The sequence below is a fragment of the Pristis pectinata genome, chromosome 12 (assembly GCF_009764475.1).
Source record: "Pristis pectinata isolate sPriPec2 chromosome 12, sPriPec2.1.pri, whole genome shotgun sequence".
Lineage (NCBI taxonomy): Eukaryota > Metazoa > Chordata > Chondrichthyes > Rhinopristiformes > Pristidae > Pristis > Pristis pectinata.
Window position 1 is genome coordinate 14851548 of NC_067416.1, and position 21038 is coordinate 14872585.

A 21038-nucleotide genomic window follows, 5' to 3' on the forward strand; every position below is an offset into this window, starting at 1 on the left:
AAGAAATGGATACATATTTGCTTTGGTCCCTGCCTTTCCTCCTTGAATGCCTCCCACACTGTTCTGATGCTGACTTGCCTTCAAGTGACAAAAAAAAATCCTTAGGGGATTCTGTAAAGCCTTGAACTGTGGCTAAGTAAAAGTGGGCCATTTAGTACTAGTTTTTTTTTAAATGTGTAAATCATACTTCAGTCTAGCAGAATTGGCCTTGCCCAGTTTAGAATTTTCATTCCCAATCTTTCTTGATCCTTTGCCCAAACCATGCTAAATATAACTGAATAGATTACTTGCCCCGATATAATCTCCCACAGCCACCTACTTCACTTGCCCAGATTCAAACTCTAAAATAGTTTAATATTATGTCCTCACTTGTTAGGCTTACTAAGTACTGATTAATAAGTTTCCCTGAATGGAATGTTGGCATAACTGACATCCTCAATCATCAACACCATTAATGGCAAGAAAAATTTGATCCAAAAGTAAAAACACTTTTCCAATTACTTCCTTATTGTCCTCATCTTGGCATTTTGTAATGATAAGAAAGCTGTTACTAACTTATTGTCTTCTGGTTCAAATTGTGAATCTGACAAGACAGCGTGACTATTGACAGCGCGTCAGAAATGTTCCACTGACAAACTTATTGCACATCTGCACATTGTTCCTTATACAGAAAAACAAAAATCTAGTAAGCCAACCATAGGGGCTTTGGATACCTCATAGCCTCAAGCAAGTTTGGGCATTCAGCAGCTTGAAATTAGTTGGCAGCTGCATTTGCAGTTACTGTGAACTGTTATATTTATATTTCTGCTGATTTCTCTCGGCAAGAGCCTTAACCTTCGACTCTTTTATATAATACTGGGTTCACCCAAGGTTCTTGGGCTTCAGCTGTGTCGACTCTGGAACTTCATGTGCATATATGCACCTTGTGTACTTTCATCTCATAAACTGCACATCACCATTAACTTCAAGGGCATCAATAAATATTAGCCTTGACAGCAACAACCATATTCAATGAATGAATGGATTAAAAAATGTTCTGAAGATAGTCAAATGCATACATGGCTGACTGCTATACTTGCATGTTTTTACGAAATTTCAATCATGTCTAATTTATTGATGGACAGCTTAATATTTCACCGCTGAAGCCAAAACGAATTAGTCCAAGAAAAGAAAAATGACTCTGGTTGTCAAAAATTGCAAAGAGTTGATCGACCACATGCTTTTACTAAGGGCAGAATGTGCCAGAATGTGCTGGGAAATATTCAGATTATCTAAAATGGTGGAGGGAGCCATTCTAGTTTTAAAAGGCAAGATAACACAGCAGGTACATCAACAAAAATGTAAAAGGCAGTAAGTGCGATGACAATCCTTCAATGCTCTGCAGAAATTTCAATGTACTCAATGAAATCTGCAGACAAGGATAGTTAAAAGAAATGGCATGGAATGTCAAAAGAAAATTGCCAATGGTCCACAGTTACATTCCTGTAGCATTAGCTAGCAAAATAATTGAGATAATTGAAAATATTGAATTTCTTTTAAAGGATAGAATTCAGTAAGACAATGGGTTGACAAAATTTCCAATGGAAAAACAAGAATGCAGACCAAAGAGCCTTTTAAATAGTCAGAATTAATTTCTCATCATTTACACCTGAACTGTTATTGCAATTGCTCTGAGTCTTCAACTTTATATAGGTCATCTCCGGTATCACTTTTATCACGACGTTTCCCTGAAGTACCAATTATCTTGTATGAAACCTTGTTCATTTTTGATCTATCCATTTTTAATCAGCTTATGAAAAAGCATTACCATTTTTCCTTTACATAAGTAGTAGTATGAAATGAATATTTTTGAAAGTATTAACTTAGTAGGAAAAAAGGCCCATAATTTACTGGGAAAATAACAGAGGCACACTCAGAAAATTTATTAACACAAGAATCATCTTGAAATTTCTGTCAAAGAAAAGACACACTTTAAGCTGCAAATCTGCACAAATTTCGGGTTGCTCCAAGCCCACCCTCAATTTCCCTGCAATTTTCAAGATGTTGCTGAGTGGGTCTTTCATACATTAAAAACACCATAGAAAGTTGGGGACAGAATTCAATGACATTAGCCCCCTTTTATTGCCAAAATTTATACTGCTGCAATGTCACTCGTTCTCTCTGGGCCATAAAAGGAATAGTTAAAACAATTTTCTACAGTCAACTGACCCAAAAAATAAATTATAGAATGTTTATTTCTTGTGCTTTTCTTTGTGTCCCTTGTCTCCCTCTTCATCCAATTTTTATTTCCCTCTCTATATTCATTTCCATGTCTAATTTGATTTAAATTCACCGTCTTTCCTCTTCTTCAGTTCCTCTGGTTACTTATCAAATTTCACTGCAGGATATCCATTCCACGTAATGCATCACAATCATCCTTCCTGAACTTACCCAGCTAACATTCTGTGCTGTTGTTTTGGAATATGACATCTTTCTCAACTTGTCATACTTAACACAGTAAAATTGAATGCTTAAGATCTTGATTTCATCCAGCATCTGAAACCCTACCTTACAGAATGGAATTTTGCCTAACTGAAAAGGGAAAACAATGTTGTAACCTAATATAGCTATAACCTGCTGCTAAATTTTATTTATCATTGCTCACATTCCAACCCATATCAAGTTCTATTCACCTATCACCATTGTGATGCCACAGTGTGCTCACTGATCTACTTCCAGTTTGAAAAATTCTTATCCTTTTATTCCCCCTTCCCAATTTGTGTTCGCCTCCCAACACTACAACTCTTCAGAACTCAGCGCTCATCCAATTATTGCCTCTTATAATCCCTTTACCTTACCATTAAGAATGCCTACAATGGTTGGACATATTCTGAGAGATGTCTTCACATGACTCTGCCCCATCTGCACCACAGAGCATTTGACTCATTCATCCTCTTTGCAACACACTGTTCTACCTCAATAAAAAGGCAAAAAGACTCATTACTCAACTGAATCAGTCATTCATTATCACATCCCATCCACTGCATTTAGACTCAGTCATACAACTGAGAAACAGGCCCTTCCTTTGACCAACTAAGCCTATGCCAAACCTTGTGCTCATCTACACTAATACTTAAATGATGAAAGCAGTCAAAAACAATGGAAAAAGCATAGAAATTTATTGAATTGTTTTTCACCAAACTTGCTCCCAACAGTGTGCTTGGAGACTTCAGTAAATCCTGGAGAATTGACAACCACTTCCTCATTGGTGGTCATGTCTACATTTGTCAGGAGCCCAAGCCTTTCCAGCTCATTTCCCACCTCCCCACAACTTCCCAAAAAGGCCTTCTTTAAAATTGTCTCTTCAACTAAACTTTGTCACCTTTCCTAAAATTCTCTTCCTTTGCTACATGACAGTTGCTGCCCAATTACACTCCAAGCTGCATGGAATTTTAGCCTACACTAAAGCTGCTACCCAGATGCAAGATCTTACCATTTTGAAGAACAAGTGAAAAAACAAACCTGCTTGTTCACCCACTTGCAATATAAACAACATGGATAAAAATAATGGGAAAAATTCAGGGAGCAATTTTGGGAAAATTCTTTTCATTCCAGAAAAGAATCAAGAAATCAATAGGTGTGAACTTATTATTTTGTCCATGTAAAATAACTTAATTGCACAGTAAATAATCTAAAAGCAATTTTTTTTTCATTTTATAACACTTCAAACCATAAAATTTCAAGGCTACATTTCTCCAAAATAAAAATTCTCAAGAATCTCCTGTCTTATTGCTCTCAGTTGCTATCATTCACTTTGTGAACACTGTCCCCTTCTCCACCCACCCCTCTGCAACAGCCTCTGTCTCGATTTCCTTTGCAAGGGAGCAAAGGGGATACGATGCATCATGTGAGCACACACTAGTGCCTTATATAAAATGCTATAGCACTTTTTACTTAAAATCCAATTTACTCCTAAAGCCACCTCATACCATTTGTGCACCTGAGATTCTTACTTAATCTACAATCTTTAATAAATATCTGTGCATAATATTGATTAGGTCAAATTGTTGGCAGGATTAAGGCATTTTAGCAAAGGAAATTTGAGGAATATCAAAATGATTGCCACAGTACTCCACCACACAGAAACTAGATATCATCAATCCAAATAAACCATTTCCCTTGCATATACAGTCTTACATAACAACCGAGGAAGCTGTTAACAACAGTATCAACAAGTAATTGCATAAGATCAGACAACTTAATGGAACAAAAGTAAAACTTCCAATATAATTATGCTTATTCATAAATTAGAACAGAACAAATTAACTGGAATACTAAAAGTTAACATATATGCATTTTGAACATTGTGGAAATGGGATTTAACCAGACATTTTGCCAAAACTCTTGCCCTTATAATAAAATACTACCAATGGCATAATGAAAGTACCATAATAATCTGAAGTCATGTCCCATACTACTTTCAAGGAAAGCACTCTGGGGTTATTCCCATCACCAATGCATTTGAAAAGCCCAAGAGGGAGATCTATTTTCCAAAAGTTCTGAATGGTGCTGTTAAAGCTGACATTTTGAAGAAAGCCTCAAAGAAATATCAGGTGAATATAATTTTCTGGAAAAAAAAAGTTCTATTCCAATCAAGAAGTACTCACCACTACACTTTGCTTCTCCCTCAAGCAATGATTAACGAGTACTTATTTTGTTACATGATCTCTACCCAGCCCAGAAAAGCCTGAAAGACACTTACAATAGCAGGTTCCTTTGAGTGGGTTGCCAAGGTAACGGTTATCCGATTCACACCTGTATAAAAAAGAAATCTTCAAAAAGTCATATGGTAGACTATATCAAATGAAATCCAAACTTAAGTGTATTCACAAGCCATGAAATGGATGTCAAATTCCATTTCTTATTTAACTAATACAAATCAAATCAGGTAAGTTTAACTGCATGTCAAACAAAATTTTTCTTCAAAATTAAAAGTTCCTTGAATTTTAATTACAACTTGCAGATTGAAGGTTGTTTGGGGTGGGGCAAGGGGGTGAAAGTAGCACACACACAGTTTAAAATTTACAGTCTATCTTTGGAAATGCAAATTCTGTAATCAAACTGGAGACCAGAAAATGTCATGCCATTATTTATGAAAAGGATGTCCAGGAAACAAACACCAGGTAGTCCTACTCCTGCTCTTGCAGCTGAAACAAAAATTGAATTTAGGCAAGTGGATTTTGGTAAATGGATGGCAAGTAAACAAGGCTGTTTCAATTGGCTTCATACAGAAATCCATTTGTCCACCATCTATAATACTAGGTGAGATTGAGGAATGCTGAGAAGTGCACGGGGTAAATTCAGGTACTCACCACAGATGGAAAATAACGTGCCAAGCTCTACTGATTCATTTGAAATTTGAAGTAAATCAGGTGTTAGTCAAACCACTGTGCAAAAACTTGTACTTAGTAGGTGCAAACTTGAAGCTAGGTATGCAGCCATATCCTCACACAATGATGATTCATTGGGGTATCTTGACATGGGTAACTGAGGGGCAGCTGTTACTTTAAACCCCCAATGAGTGGAATCAAAATTAAATAGGCTGATAGGTGTGCCTAACATAAAGATTGTGGATGGTGATAAGCATACATCCAGTGAAGAGAAGTCACATGCACATTGTGAAAAATGGCAGAGGGGAAGAAGCTGTTCCTAAAACTGAGCAGCTATCAATGGACCGAAACAGATTTTCAAAAGTATTCCTTTTCTTTTTGTTATTTATTCACCCTAGTGTTTTGACCCATGTTAATTGCCCATCCATAATTGCCCCCAAACTGTTAGCTTGATGGGCCATTTCAGAGAACTTCTAAGAATAACCATGCTTCTGTGAGCCCAGGAGCGTGTGTAGGCCTGACCAGAAAAGACAGGCTGATTTCCTTCCCTGAAGAATATTAGTGAACCTTCTGACTTATTTTTTAAATGTTACCAACATCAGAGCCTAGTGAGTGAAGGAGGTTGAGGGGCTGACCGTATGAGCTTTAAAAAAATCATGTGAGGCACAGATACGCTGGATGATCACAATTTTCCCCAGGGCAGGAGAGTCTAAAACTTGACATCACAGGTGTAAGGTGAGAAGGGAAAGATTTAAAGAGCATCTGAGGGGCAAGTGTTTCCACACAGGATGGTGGGTATATGGAACGAGCTGCCAGAGGAAGTGGTAGAGGCAGGTACAAACATAATGTTGAAAAAACATTTGCACAAGTACATAGATAGAAAAGGTTTTGAGGGATACGGACCAAATGCTGGCAAATGGAATTAGCTTAGGTAAGCATCTTGGCCAGCGTGGACAAATAAGAATCTAGTGTGCTTTATCAAATCCAAGATTTATTTAATAACATAAACCAAATTCCCCAGCTACTGTGGTGGGATTGAAACCCACTCCTCCTGCTCAACAGTCCAGGTCTCAGATACAAATCCAGAAACTTCACCTTACAAAGTTAGCTAAAAGGAGGAATTTCAAGGTGGAAAGAAAATCACCAGGGATTAAGTTGGAGGAGTTTTAAACTGTGGGGAGCTGGAAATGAAAAATCTGGGTCAAGCACAGTAGAGGTGGAGGTGGAGGTGGATTATACATAATGCTGACCACAGCTGGAAGTGGGGAGTTATGAATGAAACTAAGCTTTGCCATCCAAGGATTTTAGGAGAGATTTGGAATTTGATTTAATAAACAATCGAGGTCAACAAGATTCAAAGAAAGAGTTTTTGGCAACAATAGGATCAAGAGTTTATCTTGCTGGGGTGCACAAGGAGACTTCCAGCACGAAGTTACGTGCAAGATATTCAACAATCGGGCAAAGGTACAGTACACAGCACCACCAAAGCATTTTGCAGTGGGAGGGGGGGATGTAGAAAATTTGATGATGCTTGGATAGTTGGAGCTCAAGACTGGATCTATCAAGGCACCATCTGAATATGTTCAGATCTGCAGGAAGATATGGGATCAGGAGCAAAGTTATGCAAATTCTGGTGGGACAGACCAAAATGGCTTTAGTTTATTTTAAGAAAAATCTCAGCTAAGTTGCAATGTTTAAAAGTTGTCCAAAAGCAAATGATGGTCATAAAGTCAGGAATAATATTGGAAATAAAAGCTGTCCATCTTAACCATATATGTGAAAGTAGATTTCACAATTAAGGATAATGTTGCTATCAACTAGAAACAAAAAGTGAGCCTTGCAATGCTATAGTTCCTTTCACAACTTGAAGAGCCGCCAAAGCATTATCCATCCAATGAGGTACTCATTAGGTATTGTCATTGTTATAATATGAGATTACAGGCAGTGAATTTGCACAAAGCAAGCTTTAAAATAAAACTGTAATATAAATATATATTTTATTTTAATTATAGTGACATTAATCAACATTGTCTTTATTCCTGGTGTCCTGGCCAATGTGCTTTTTCAAAAGAGCTATGGGATCTTTAAGTTCATCTCAAAGAGCAAGAGGATTCAGCTTAATTTGAATCCAAAATATAGCACCACAAATAATTCAATACTCCCTCAGCATTGCACTGTAGTGTCAGCAGAGTTTATTTTTCGCTCAAGTCTGTGGAATAGGAATTAAACCTGCTTTCTGACTGCAGAGGCAAGAGTTATTACCAAATGAAGCATTATTTAGCTGAGGAAGGCAGAGGTCATATGGAAGTTGAATACTTCATTCATGGGGAAACTCAATGCATAAGATATACCTGTCCCAACATTAACAGCATTGGTAGAATGGTGAAACAGGTATCTACTAGGATGGAGATCAGAGGAAAGGAGTTTGACATATCCCTTGTTGTCCGTGATAAAGATGGAGTAATGAGATTATTTGATTGATGACAGAACATTTCATTGCCAAAGCTCCTTAATGATTTTTGGCAGTCGAGTTTGTGGCTCTTCATTGTCACGTCAGACACCTTGCTGAGAAAGGAAAATTAACCCAAAGCTGACATCAATATAAAAAATTACCATGACATTATCAGAAAATGTTCAAGTGAGGTTTAAGTGGAGTGGAAAGGTTGTTAACTTGCATGCACTACTGCAAGTGTTACTAAGATATTAGACTGCTTTCAGGAAGAGAACACTGGAACAGTCTCACTACAGGTCATGTACCTTACTCAGAATTTATCTTCTTTCAGCATTTAATTTATTGAACAACTGCAATATTAGCAAGCAAGCACAGTAATTCACTTTGTGTAATTTCATCAAGTAGTCAGGAGACTGCTTGAGCTTGTGATTATTTATCCCCAACTGCTCTGTCTGCTATTTACCCTCTCTCTTAATTCATTGATTGACAAGTTAAAAAAATATGCATTATCTGAGACACGGGTTGCTTTATTTAACTGACTTGACTGGCATGTTTTGTTTGGAATAAAGACTGTGGGGAAAATTAATTGTGTAAAAAAATCATGGCAGACTTTTTACAAAGTTTTGCAAGACAAATAAACAATGAAATTAACAGGATTGAATTTGGGTTAGCTGAGGAATCAGAATGCCAGTAGATGGAGAAAGGTACCTAGTCTTGGTCCCAACATCCATTGATGAATATTAACGGTCTGGAGGGAGTGCAAAGAAGGCAACAAAGAGAATACTTAAACTTACAGCCCTTAGCTTGTGATAATCTTATGGTTTTACACTTTGAAGGCGAGCAGCCTCAGGGGATAGATGGGAAAGCTTTCCAAAATTCTAAAGTTGGGTTGCCCAGTAATGTGAAGTGAAAGCCAAAAGCAACCAACTGAATTTCTGATTCATAAAAAAATACAATTCTTCCCAATTCAGAATTGGGTATGCAATTTCACTGTGCATTTTCACAGTTGTAGTTCAAAGATTTTCAGCACTTTTGGCAAAATAATACAGTATTTCGTTACAGTGTCTCTATTATTATTATTACTTATTGGTTGTCCACTAAAGTGTGGCATAATACCGGTGGTAACACCAGCAACATTAAATGGATAGAGGAGTTATAGGTTGTGGGAAGCAAGTATGGGAAATCTCACAAAAAATAGAGACCCACTGCAACATATTGGGAATTTATGGAAAAGGTTTAGTCATCATAATGTCATGGTAAATGGTCTCATGGAGCTAGTCTGATTGCCTTTTCCAGGCAGGGTGGAAATTATTCAAATTTCACCTTAAAATGAGGTTATTTTTTACCATCCTTCAAATGTTAGCATCCCTTACACCTGGGAAACCAGTAGATAAAACTGAATCATATGTCATGAAGACACCCGTGAACCTGATAGTCTTTTCGATATAGATTTTCTACTAAAATTGTCAGGCTAAATTCATTCAGTTAGTTAGTTACTTTATGGGAAGAATTTACTGAATATTTAATTAGAGAGTGCATGCTTCCACCATAATTGATGACCCACTGACAAAACTGTTGGAGCATGGGGTTTTGCATGCTATTCCTGAGATCACAATTTTGTTCATCATTAATTTCAGGGTTTTTTTTTTTGAAGCAGGGAAATATCAATTACACAACACAATAAAATCAGCACGTGATGAATACCAGATGCCCATCTTCGAAATTCATTGTTTTCAGGAAAAAAAAGTGTGGCTTGAGAAATAAAAGCCACAAGAAAATTAGCTGATTTATCTTTTTGCCTGGTGACTTTTTATCCTAATTTTATTAACCACTTAAAGGTCAAGGCCTATAGAACACAAGCAATCAATATTGGTCGGGAAGCTATATATAATACATCCTCCAAAAAAAGTTACTATCCATGATAATTCATCCTAACCTAAGACATAGATGCTACTTGATATTTAAAACAAAAGACAGAACAAAGAGCTCAATAATCTTTTGAAGTTGTACTTAATTAAAAAGATAATTTATTGTTCTGTAAGAACTTAATCTGTGAACGTGGATATGGAACGAATGCGAATCTGAAGAGGTTCAGCACTTTCTAACACAGACGAGGAAAATAATTCTTGGTATTCACCAAAAACAAAATTAGAAAATCATTGTTGCTTCAGAGTAAATAGAATACCTACTCTGTTCTCTTTTATTCAAAATCCTTCTTATAATTTGGATACAGTTACCTAAGTAAATTCTAATTCAATGTGAAAATTAACCTGAAACTGTGAAAGGGAAAAGTCATTTTGCACAATATTCAATGCAGCATGGTGAATATTATTTTTAAAAAGTGCAATCAGAATGATTTAATGAATTTTAAAACACAGCATTAATGGATCATTACAGAATCAGCCCGGAGAGACGTTGGAGCAGTGGGTCCCTCACAAGTACGGGCAAACTATTTAAAAGGCTTGTGTGTTTTCGCGGGCTTTCTCTTATAGAATCGGCCCAGAGAGATGTTGGAGCAGCGGGTCCCTCACAGGTACGGGCTAAGTATTTAAAAAGCTTGTGTGTTTTCATGGGCATTTTTGTTCTTACAGAATTAAGAAGGGCCAATAAAAAGGAGGTCGTGTCAAACGCAGCAGCCATTTTGGAGCTGCCATTGTTGGAGTGGACAGAGTCAGAGTGAGTGGCTTTGGTACAACAGGCTTCAGCATTAAGAGGCGGAGGCCATCTGCAACAACACTGGGGAGTAGCTGGTAAGTAAAGGTAAGGTTTACTGTTATTGTTATAACTTTTAAGTAGACTACAGCTAGGTAAGAAAAAAAATAGTTCAGATGGAGGGCAAAGCGATGTGCTGCAGCTGCATGATGTGGGAGCTAGTGGACCCTGCTGTGGTGCACGGTGACCACATCTGCAGTAAGTGCTTGAGGCTGGAGGAACTTTGGCTCAGAATTGATGAGCTGGAGTCACAGCTCCAAACACTGCAAAGCATCAGGGAGGGAGAGAGTTATATAGATGCTCAGCATCGGGAGGCAGTCACCCCCCCCCCCCTTAGAGCAGGTACTTCTAGGGTCCAGGAGGCAGATAGATGGGTGACTGTCAGGGGAGAGAAAAAGGGAAGAGGCAGACAGAGCAGAGGACACCAGAGGCTGTTCCCCTCAAAAACAGGTATTCCGCTTTGGATGCAGTTGAGGGGGATGACCTACAGGGATCAAGCAGCAGTAACCAGGTCTCTGGCACTGGGACTGATCCTGCTGCTCAGAAGGGAAGGAAGGAGAAGAGGTGGGCAATAGTGATAGGGGACTCGATAGTCAGGGGAACAGACAGGAGGTTTGGTGGACATGAGCGAGAATCCCGGATGGTACATTGCCTCCCAGGTGCCAGGGTACAGGATGTTTCTGATCAGGTCCACAGCATTCTTCTGCGGGAGGGAAAGCAGCCAGAAGTCGTGGTACATGTTGGGACCAAAGGCATAGGTAGAAAGAGGGACGATGTCATGAAAAGTGAGTTTAGGGAGGTAGGCAGAAGGCTGAAGAACAGGACCTCAAGGGTAGCCATCTCAGGATTGCTGCCAGTGCCACGTGATAGTGAAGGTAAGAATAGGAGGAGATGGCAGATGAATGCGTGCCTAAAGAGTTGGTGCAGGGGGCAAGGTTTTAGATTTTTGGATCATTGGGATCTCTTCTGGGGAAGGTGGGACCTGTACAAATTGGATGGGTTACACCTGAACTCGAAGGGAACTAATATCCTTGCAGGCAGGTTTGCTAGTGTGGTTTGGGAGGGTTTAAACTAGTTTGCAAGGGGGATGGGAACCAGAGGGATAGGTCAGTGGAAGAAGTTCATGGAGTAAAGCCAGAACTAACATATAGAGAGGCTTTGAGGAAGAAGCAGAGTATAGGGTATAAAAGTAGTAGGGTGGATGGGCTAAAGCGCATTTACTTAAATGCAAGAAGCATTAGGAATAAGTGTGGTGAACTGAGACCTTGGATAAGTACATGGAACTGTGATACTGTGGCTCTTGCAGAAACTTGGCTGTCACCAGGGCAGGAATGGATACTAAATATTCCAGGATTTCAGTGTTTTAGAAGGGATAAGGGGGGGGGGGGGGGAAAGAAGAGGAGGAGGGGTGGCGTTACTGGTCAGGGATACTATTACAACTGCAGAAAGGGTGGATAATGTAGCAGGATCCTCTCTAGAGTCAGTATGGGTGGAAGTTAGGAACAAGAAAGGAGCAGTTACTCTACTTGGAGTATTCTCTAGGCCCCCTGGTAGCAGCAATAATAGTGAGGAAGAGATCGGGAGGCAGATTTTGGAAAGGTCCAAAAATAACAGGGTTGTTATCATGGGAGACTTCAACTTCCCAAATATTGATTGGCACCTGCTTAGTACCAAAGGTTTAGATGGGACAGATTTTGTTAAGTGTGTCCAGGACGGATTCCTGTCACAGTATGTTGACAGGCTGACTAGAGGGAATGCCATATTAGATCTAGTATTAGGTAATGAACCACATCAGGTGAGCATTTGGGGGACGGTGACCACCGCTCCCTAACCTTTAGCATTATCATGGACAAGGACAGGAGTAAAGAAGACAGGAAAATATTTAATTGGGGAAGGGCAAATTGTGAAGCTATAAGGCTAGAATTTGCGAGTGTGAATTGGGATGACATTTTTGAAGGGAAATGTACTATGGAGATGTGGTCATTGCTCAGGGATCTCCTGCAGGATGTTAGGGATAAATTTGTACCGGTGAGGCAGAGAAAGAATGGCAGGGTGAAGGAACCATGGGTGACAAGGGAGGTGGAACATCTAGTGAGGAGGAAGAAGGCAGCATACATAAGGTTTAGGTAGCAAGGATCAGATAGGTCTCTTGAGGAATATAGGGTAGCAAGGAAGGAACTTAAGAAGGGGCTGAGGAGAGCAAGAACGGGACATGAAAAGGCCTTGGCAAGTAGGATTAAGGAAAACCCCAAGGCATTTTTCACTTATGTGAAGAGCAGAAGGATGACGGGAGTAAAAGTAGGACCGATTAGGGACAAAGGTGGGAAGATGTGCCTGGAAGCTGTGGAAGTGGGTGAGGTCCTCAATGAATACTTCCCTTCAATATTCACCAAGGAGAGGGGCCTTGATGACACAGAGGACAGTGTTGGTAAGGGTAATGTTCTAGAGCATGTTGATATCAAGAGAGAGGATTGATGGAGCTGTTAGAAAATATTAGGACAGGTAAGTCCCCAGGGCCTGACGGAATATTCCCCAGGCTGCTCCATGAGGCGAGGGAGGAGATTGCTGAGCCCTTGGCTTGGATCTTTGAGTCCTCGTTGTCCATGGGAATGGTACCAGAGGATTGGAGGGAGGCAAATGTTGTCCCCTTATTCAAAAAAAGGTAGTAGGGATAGTCCAGGAGAGCCTTACATCTGTGGTGGGCAAGCTGTTGGAAAGGATTCTTAGAGATAGGATCTATGGGCATTTGGGGAATCATGGTCTGATCAGGGACAGCCAGCATGGATTTGTGAAGGGCAGATCATGTCTCACAAGCCTGATAGTGTTCTTTGAAAAGGTGACCAGGCAGATTGATGAGGGTAGTGCAGTAGATGTGGTCTGCATGGATTTTAGTAAGACATTTGACAAGGTTCCACATGGTAGGCTTCTTCAAAAGGCATGGGATCCAGGGAAGCTTGGCCGTGTGGATTCAGAATTGACTTGCCTGTAGAAAGCAGAAGGTTGTGGTGGAGGGAGTGCATTCAGATTGGAGGGCTGTGACTAGCAGTGTCCCACAAGGATCGGTTTTGGGACCTCTGCTTTTCGTGATTTTTATTAGTGACTTGGATGAGGGGGTAGAAGGGTGGGTTGGCAAGTTTGCAGATGACACAAAGGTTGGTGGTGTTGTGGATAGTGTAGAGGATTGTCAAAGATTACAGAGGGATATTGATAGGATGCAGAGCTGGGCTGAGAAGTGGCAGATGGAGTTCAATCCAGAGAAGTGTGAGGTGGTACACTTTGGAAGGACAAACTCCAAGGCGGAGTACAAAGTTAATGGCAGGATTCTTGGTAGCGTGGAGGAGCAGAAGGATCTGGGGGTCCATATCCACAGATCTCTGAAAGTTGCCTCACAGGTGGATAGGGTAGTTAAGAAAGCTTATGGGATGTTAGCTTTCATAAGTTGAGGGATTGTTTAAGAACCACGAGGTAATGATGCAGCTCTATAAAACTCTGGTTAGACCACACTTAGAGTACTGTGTCCAGTTCTGGTCACCTCATTATAGGAAGGATGTGGAAGTGTTGGAAAGAGTGCAGAGGAGATTTACCAGGATGCTGCCTGAGTTAGAGAGTATGCATTATGAGGAGAGACTAAGGGAGCTAGGGCTTTACTCTTTGGAGAGGCGGAGGATGAGAGGAGACATGATAGAGGTGTACAAAATATTAAGAGAAATAGATAGAGTGGACAGCCAGCGCCTCTTTCCCAGGGCACCAATGCTCAATACAAGAGGGCGTGGCTTTAAAGTAATGGGTGGGAAGTTCAAGGGAGATATCAGAGGAAGGTTTTACCCAGAGAGTGGTTGGGGCATGGAATGCACTGCCTGGGGCGGTGGTGGAGGCAGATACGTTGGTCAAATTCAAGGGATTACTAGATAAGCATATGGAGGAATTTAAAATAGAGGGATATGTGGGAGGAAGGGGTTAGATAGTCTTAGGCGAGGTTTAAAGGTCGGCACAACATTGTGGGCCAAAGGGCCTGTATTATGCTGTACCGTTCTATGTATTTATAAGAAGTTATGAAATAGTATACAAAAGCAACTTAGAAATGGGATCAACAATGGATAGAACATTCTGAAGTAGGAGCATGACATCCCAAAGTTAGTTCCCTATCAAGGGGCTTGAGATATTACAACCAAGATAATTAAGTTTAGAAATAAAGGACAAAGCAAATATTGAACAGCACATACATTTGGAGGTTCAATTATTTGAGAATCTGACACATCCAATTCAATATAAAGCTATGTAGAAGCAGAGAACCACATTTGGGAATGTGTTCAAACTGGAAGCAATGCACCTGTTTGTTAAAAGACCCAAGATTACAGTGGATAAACATCAAACCATTAGTTCAGCATTCGAGGCCACAGGAAAATTTGCCAAGCATTTTGGATAAGAGTAAAAGAGGAAATGAATACAAATCAAGAGAGATAATTTTGCTATAACAGGCATTGATTAGATCCCAACTGATGGGCCCTCAAATGCATAAATTTCACTTATTTAAATAACATTTTACAACATAACAGTGAAAGAGCAAATTACAAGAACAATGCAAACTTGCTTAGAAAGACTTTGAAAGGTGGAGAAACTAGTTTTCTGATATGTTATTGTCTTTTTCAACAACTTTTCTGTTTTTAAAAAATATAATTGCATTTATTACTTGTATAAAATCACCACACTAATTTACCCAAGAATGATGGAAGAAAATTAATCATTAAATGCTTCTTCCTTTAATTTGAATCATGTTTAATAAATTTTTCTTCAACTCAATTCCACATTCTCCAATCCACATTCTATTTACCAACCTACCTTGCCTGACACACTTCCTAACTTCTATTTGTACTGTAACCAAGAGAGGTGTTGGTGGATCACAGGAGATAAAATTTGCAAAAATCAAGTAGACTTAAATCCACATCCAGTCACCCAGTTGAAAGAAATAAATGCCTACAATTTGTATCCCAAGACATAATCCATGCGGGTTAACTTTTCATATTTTGCCCTTTGAGAAAGTCAGTCATCAAATTTGTCTCAGATTATCATCAGATCATCTCCATTTCTAGCTATGGCCCTGTTCTAAGTTGCCTTAAAGGCTTTGCTTTATCTAGTTACCAAATGTAAATGTGCCCAAAAATCACTCCTCTGGATATTGTGACTCTGGTTACTGTGCAAAAAAACCTGAACATCCTTCAATTCATAGTTGATGAGCTGGAGAATGTGTGGCAGCTACTAACCCAGCATTGAAGGATATTATAGCTAAATCAACCTCATCTATCATTTTCACTATAGTTTTCTGATGGTGTTTGGCAATGGGATTTGCGACTAATTTTTCATCTATGCTAGCAATGGGGAAAGGGGCAAATTGCACCTTCTTCAATGGCATCACAACAACAATCTGGTAATTCAGCACAGACCAGTATTCAACACTGAAATCTGCCGTATATGGTTTAATACCATATTATGCAATTCATTCATAAACTGAACTATTAATGTAATGTTCCACACTTGTTAAAGACTAGCCCACCAGATCAGGAATGACACAAACAACTGATCCCACTGAACACATATCATAAGATTCCAACTGTATGTATTTACAATTATGTAATAATAATGTTAAGAGCAGAGAAACACTACATGAGAATGTGTAAACGTTCGTTTAAAAATATTATCTATATGTGAATACTGCATGTCATCTCAAAAACCTATTATTATGGGGTGATTAAATTCATCTGGCAGAGGCTGTGTTACAGTGGATTCAGTATTTAGTGACATTTAAAAAAATTAACTGGGCATTTCTTTACTATTATTAATGGTTCACATACATAGGTGCCAGGCAGCAGCAGATTCAACAACTGAATGCCCAAGAAAAAGTGATAAAACAACAAGCATTTATTCCTACAATCCTCAGACATCAACATTTCATTCAAAAGATTTAATTTGCACCAATTAGTTATTTTCTTTTTGAACACTCATGGCAGAGTCTGGAATCATCTTCATCTCATGCAAGGTACATAACCAGGAAGTTAGAATTGTATGACATGATCCACATCAATTGTTTTAGGTAAGAGAGCGTAAGAGGCTTAAAAAACAAAGTCATTCACAATAGATTCACTAACATTAAATAAAAGATGCATTTTTATTTAATAAAAACTCTATCCTGTTTTTATAATTGTGTTCACTTTCCTTCCAGTTTTGCCACACATCCCCAACACCCACCCAAACCCAGAGCTTAGGACAGAATTCAAGATCCAATCCAAAGTCTGATTGGCAGAACATCGATCACATCTGGGATCTCTTCTTTCTATTTTCCACAGGTGCCGCAAATGGCCACATGGTCCCTGAGCCATTCTCAATTGATTCAAAGTGAACCAGGTTTCCCCATGTCAAAAGCCAAGTTTTCTATACTTATCCACAAGATATCAGGGATTAACCAAGAGTTGTACCATTAAATAGAAGAATATTCTTTTGTCCAAAAAGTGCTGACAGTATTCCAGTAGAGGACCATGAGATCTGTGCTGCATTTGATGAGGATGTCAAGGATCTTATGTTATCAGGATAGGCTCATTTAATGAGCCTGTCACACTCACTAAACTAACAGCAAGTGATCTGAAGATTATTGGCCCAGATTATGTGGAAAAATGTCAGCATCAGAAGTGATAACATTTCCTCATGTAACTGATAGTAACTTTGAGATTTCCATGCACACAAAGGAAATAAGCAAATTCTGAAACTGCTTTCAGCAGTGTGCCGCTCTTTTATCAAATGTGTTCTGGTACTGGACTCTACAATGAGCTCAACACAGGTGGGAAGTTAAACAGATTCCCACCACATGAAGATCCTGCATGACATTGAATTGAAGGCAGGGAGTACTTCCCCACTCATGTCAATAGCTGAGTGGGTCTGAGGGAAGTGATTTTTCACTCAATATATTTCGTGTTTAAGTCTAGTGCAGTAGTTTAAGTGTTGTTGCTTTTAATGTTTATTTAAACAATTAAAATTAGTTCTTTTAAAATTATTTATTGTTTGTTATTGATGCTGACATTCAGTCTTTGACAGATATAGTCAAATCAGGATCATAGCTTAACTGGCTGTCAGTGCTTTCTCATTTATACCTGCCCCTCCCTTGAACTCCCTCGATCCTATAATGGCTGGAAGGCTTCATCACAAAGGATCAGGCTTACTTTTCCCCCAAATTCCTGCTGAGAGGATTGCTTAAGTTTATTTTTCCTCAAGTCAATGGATAAGCACAAATGGCTCGCCACTGATTACAAAAGATAGTCTATTATGAACTGTTTAAAAGATCCAGTGGAAAAAAACTCTCTTAATGGTGAATGTTCTCCTGACCAGCCACAGATTTTAAGTTCTCTTGTTCACTTAATGATTTGTGTCTGAATAACACTGGATCTTTTGGCAACTCATTCAACATTCTGGATTAAAAGAAACAGCACTGTCCTGTTATAACTCATTGGTCCCCATAAACTCCATAATTCTGAGCTCACCCTGGTGTCATGACCTCATTGCTTTCATGTCCTGATGCAAATTCTGGCTCTTGTTTGACTTGATCCTGACATCAGTGTCAGTTCTTTCAAATTTTAACCAGTAGAATTAGAATAGGTTTATTATTGTCACTTGTACGAAGGTACAGAGAAAAACTTGTATTGCATAGCATTCATACAGATCAATTCATTGCACAGTGCATTGAGGTAGGACAAAGTAAAACAATACAGAATGCAGAATAAAACTACAGAGTAAGTGCAATGCAGGTAGACAAAAAGGAGCAAGGTCATAACAAGGTAGATTGTGAGGTCAAGAGTCCATTTTATCGTACTAGGGAACCATTTAGTCAGTGACCACTTTAAAAACAAAGTCGGTGCAAAATTTCTTTTTTGCACAGATGCAGAATTAAGAGAGAAAATCTATGGTCAGAAACAATTAGCTCTTTTTCAGTAGAGCACACTGATGATGAGGTTAGAAATGTTGTGGACAATGAGAAAGATTATCCAAGGCTACAGGAGGATATAGATCAGATGGAAAGTTGGGTGGAGCTTCGGAAAATGGAATTTAACCCCGACAAGTGCAAGGTGATGACGTATTTTAGGATGTCAAATAAGGGGCAAGTATGTACAGTAAATGGTAGAATATCAAGGAATGGTGATGAACAGAGACACCTTGGGATCCAAGTCCATGGTTCCTTGAAACTGGTCAACATGGTTGGCAAAGGCCATTCACTTAAGAAATAATAATAACCTTGCCTCCAGCAATCTTCTTAGTAGGAATCTGGGGAGAAGTAAGCCTGGATCATAAGTCAGAAAGTAGAATCTAAGAACTGGAACGTTATGTTGCAAACTTACAAAACATTGGTTAGACCAGAGGATTGTGCGCAGTTCCGGTCGCCACACAATAGGAAGGATGTAATTGCACTGGAGAGTGCAAGGGAGATTCGCCAAGAGGACTATAGTTATGGGGAGAGATTGGATAGGCTGGGCTTGTTTTCCTTCTGGCCAAAGGGTGACCAGATTAAAGTATAAAGGATTACAAAAGGCATAAAAGTAGTTTTCCCATGGCAGGGCTACCAAAAACAAGAGGCCATAGGTTGAAGGTGAGAGAAAGGAGATCTGAAGGCAAGTTTTTCTTATAGAAACAAAGAGTGGTTGATATCAGGAACATGCCATCAGAGGCGATGGTGGAATCAGATATAATTACTACATTTAAGCAGCATTTAGACAGAAACTGAGATAACAAAGGCATTGATGGAAATAATACTAATGCAGGCAAGAGATTAGTGTACATGGGCAAAAAAGGTCAGCTTGGACGTAGTGGGCAAAAAGGTCCTGTTTCTGTGCTATATGACTTTACAACTTGTTTATACAATGGTACAGTGTATTTGAACTTGCACCTTAACAAGATATTGCCTTGAAACTCTTACATGTTCACTGACTTGTTTAATTCAGATAACAATCTATTCTCCTTTTTAATGCAACTGAATTATTTTCACTTTAATTCAACACGTCAGACATGTTCACTATTTGGGTTACTCTACATGTATACGTTTATCAATAGCATTGAAGGTAACTTTTTTTTAAGCTATTGAATTAATGCAAGACATGATCATTTTAGCTCAGGTTTAACATTTCAAACACACATTCCTTACGTTGGTACATCTATGAGCATTTAATTTTCATACCACACATTACTAAAGCAATAGTCATGACCTGAACTTTTATTCATTTTGCTTGATTTCTCATGGCCCTATCAGATTTAGATCATGGAAGCTAATATAATTGCTATGTTATTTTTAACACAGTAATTGAAAAAAGTTAAAATAATATCAATCAAGGGAATTTCAAATACTCACAACTGGCACTGATCTCCCTTGATTCCTTTTGTTGTGCAGAAGCAATTTCCTTTTTGTGCATGACAAGCATTTGCATGTCCATTGCATTTGCAAGCTGAGAATAAAGATAGTCTGTTAGATAACATCCAGTAAACCAGAAATTATATACATAACAGGATACTTGGGAGTTAACCCAAATTCAGACGATGCATATGTCAGGAATGAAATCTGGATAATGAAAACTGAGACTAGATTAGATTAGTTTGTAATTATTCCCAAGATCTATAGTCATGAACTCATTAAAGAAACAGTATTTGACTGCAAACGTACCACATGGTTTTTAAACAAACAAACCACAGAAAAGTTTGATGTTGAACTCCATCACGTTCTCACCTATATTACTGTCAGAAGTGACCAGCAGAGATCAGGAATAGCTGCACAATTGCAGGGTCTGGCATGGCTATTTCAAAGCAATGTTTGTTTGCAGCCCTTCTGGATTACCCTCAAGTTTCACAGAAATGGGGCATCTTATCTAACAGCATTGCTGGTAATCCAGGAATAAGATGCACCATGCTCATAACTGACAGAATTACACTCCAGTCACCCATTGTATAACTAGGAACAGTCGACACCCGGCTCAGCCATTGAACTGTCAGAATGCATCTTTCTCCCCACAGTGCACCACCTCGCCCCCCCAGCCCCACCCCCACCAAAGGACTGAATGTATGATCAGACCTCCAGGAACTGCAGATTTGTCAAACTATAATCTCTCTTGAGCTCAGATGCATTCTTCCTGCATCCTGAAGTTTTTTTACAACATGAAATCTGCACATTGACTACTGAGTCATTTTTACTCCTTCACACAAAACAAAGTTTATATTAATATTCCAGGTTAATTGCTGTTGCTCAGAAGGCTCAGAATTTAGATGGCATTTGAAATTTTCCAGTTTTAGGACAAGGAACCAGTAGAAAAAGAGCGCCTTTATTCCTCTTTATATTTCAGACGCTATAAATTTGTGGGGACCTCAGTGAGAAACATTAAGGCAATCTATGTGCAAATCCCATTCACCAAATGGTTATTGTTCTGTGGCATTTAAAATAGGCTAAACCCACCTTCTGCAGAAGCCACTGTGCATGCTCCAAG

The 21038-nt window shown here is 39.0% G+C and overlaps 1 protein-coding gene across 1 annotated transcript in view; it reads right to left on the bottom strand.

Annotated features, from left to right (window-relative positions):
• Positions 1–21038, bottom strand: part of atrnl1b (attractin-like 1b) — a 610807-nt gene that overhangs the window by 377600 nt on the left and 212169 nt on the right. Inside the window, 2 exon segments of the mRNA XM_052026988.1 lie at positions 4742–4794; positions 19916–20009. Of these exon segments, the coding sequence (XP_051882948.1) occupies positions 4742–4794; positions 19916–20009 (147 nt within the window).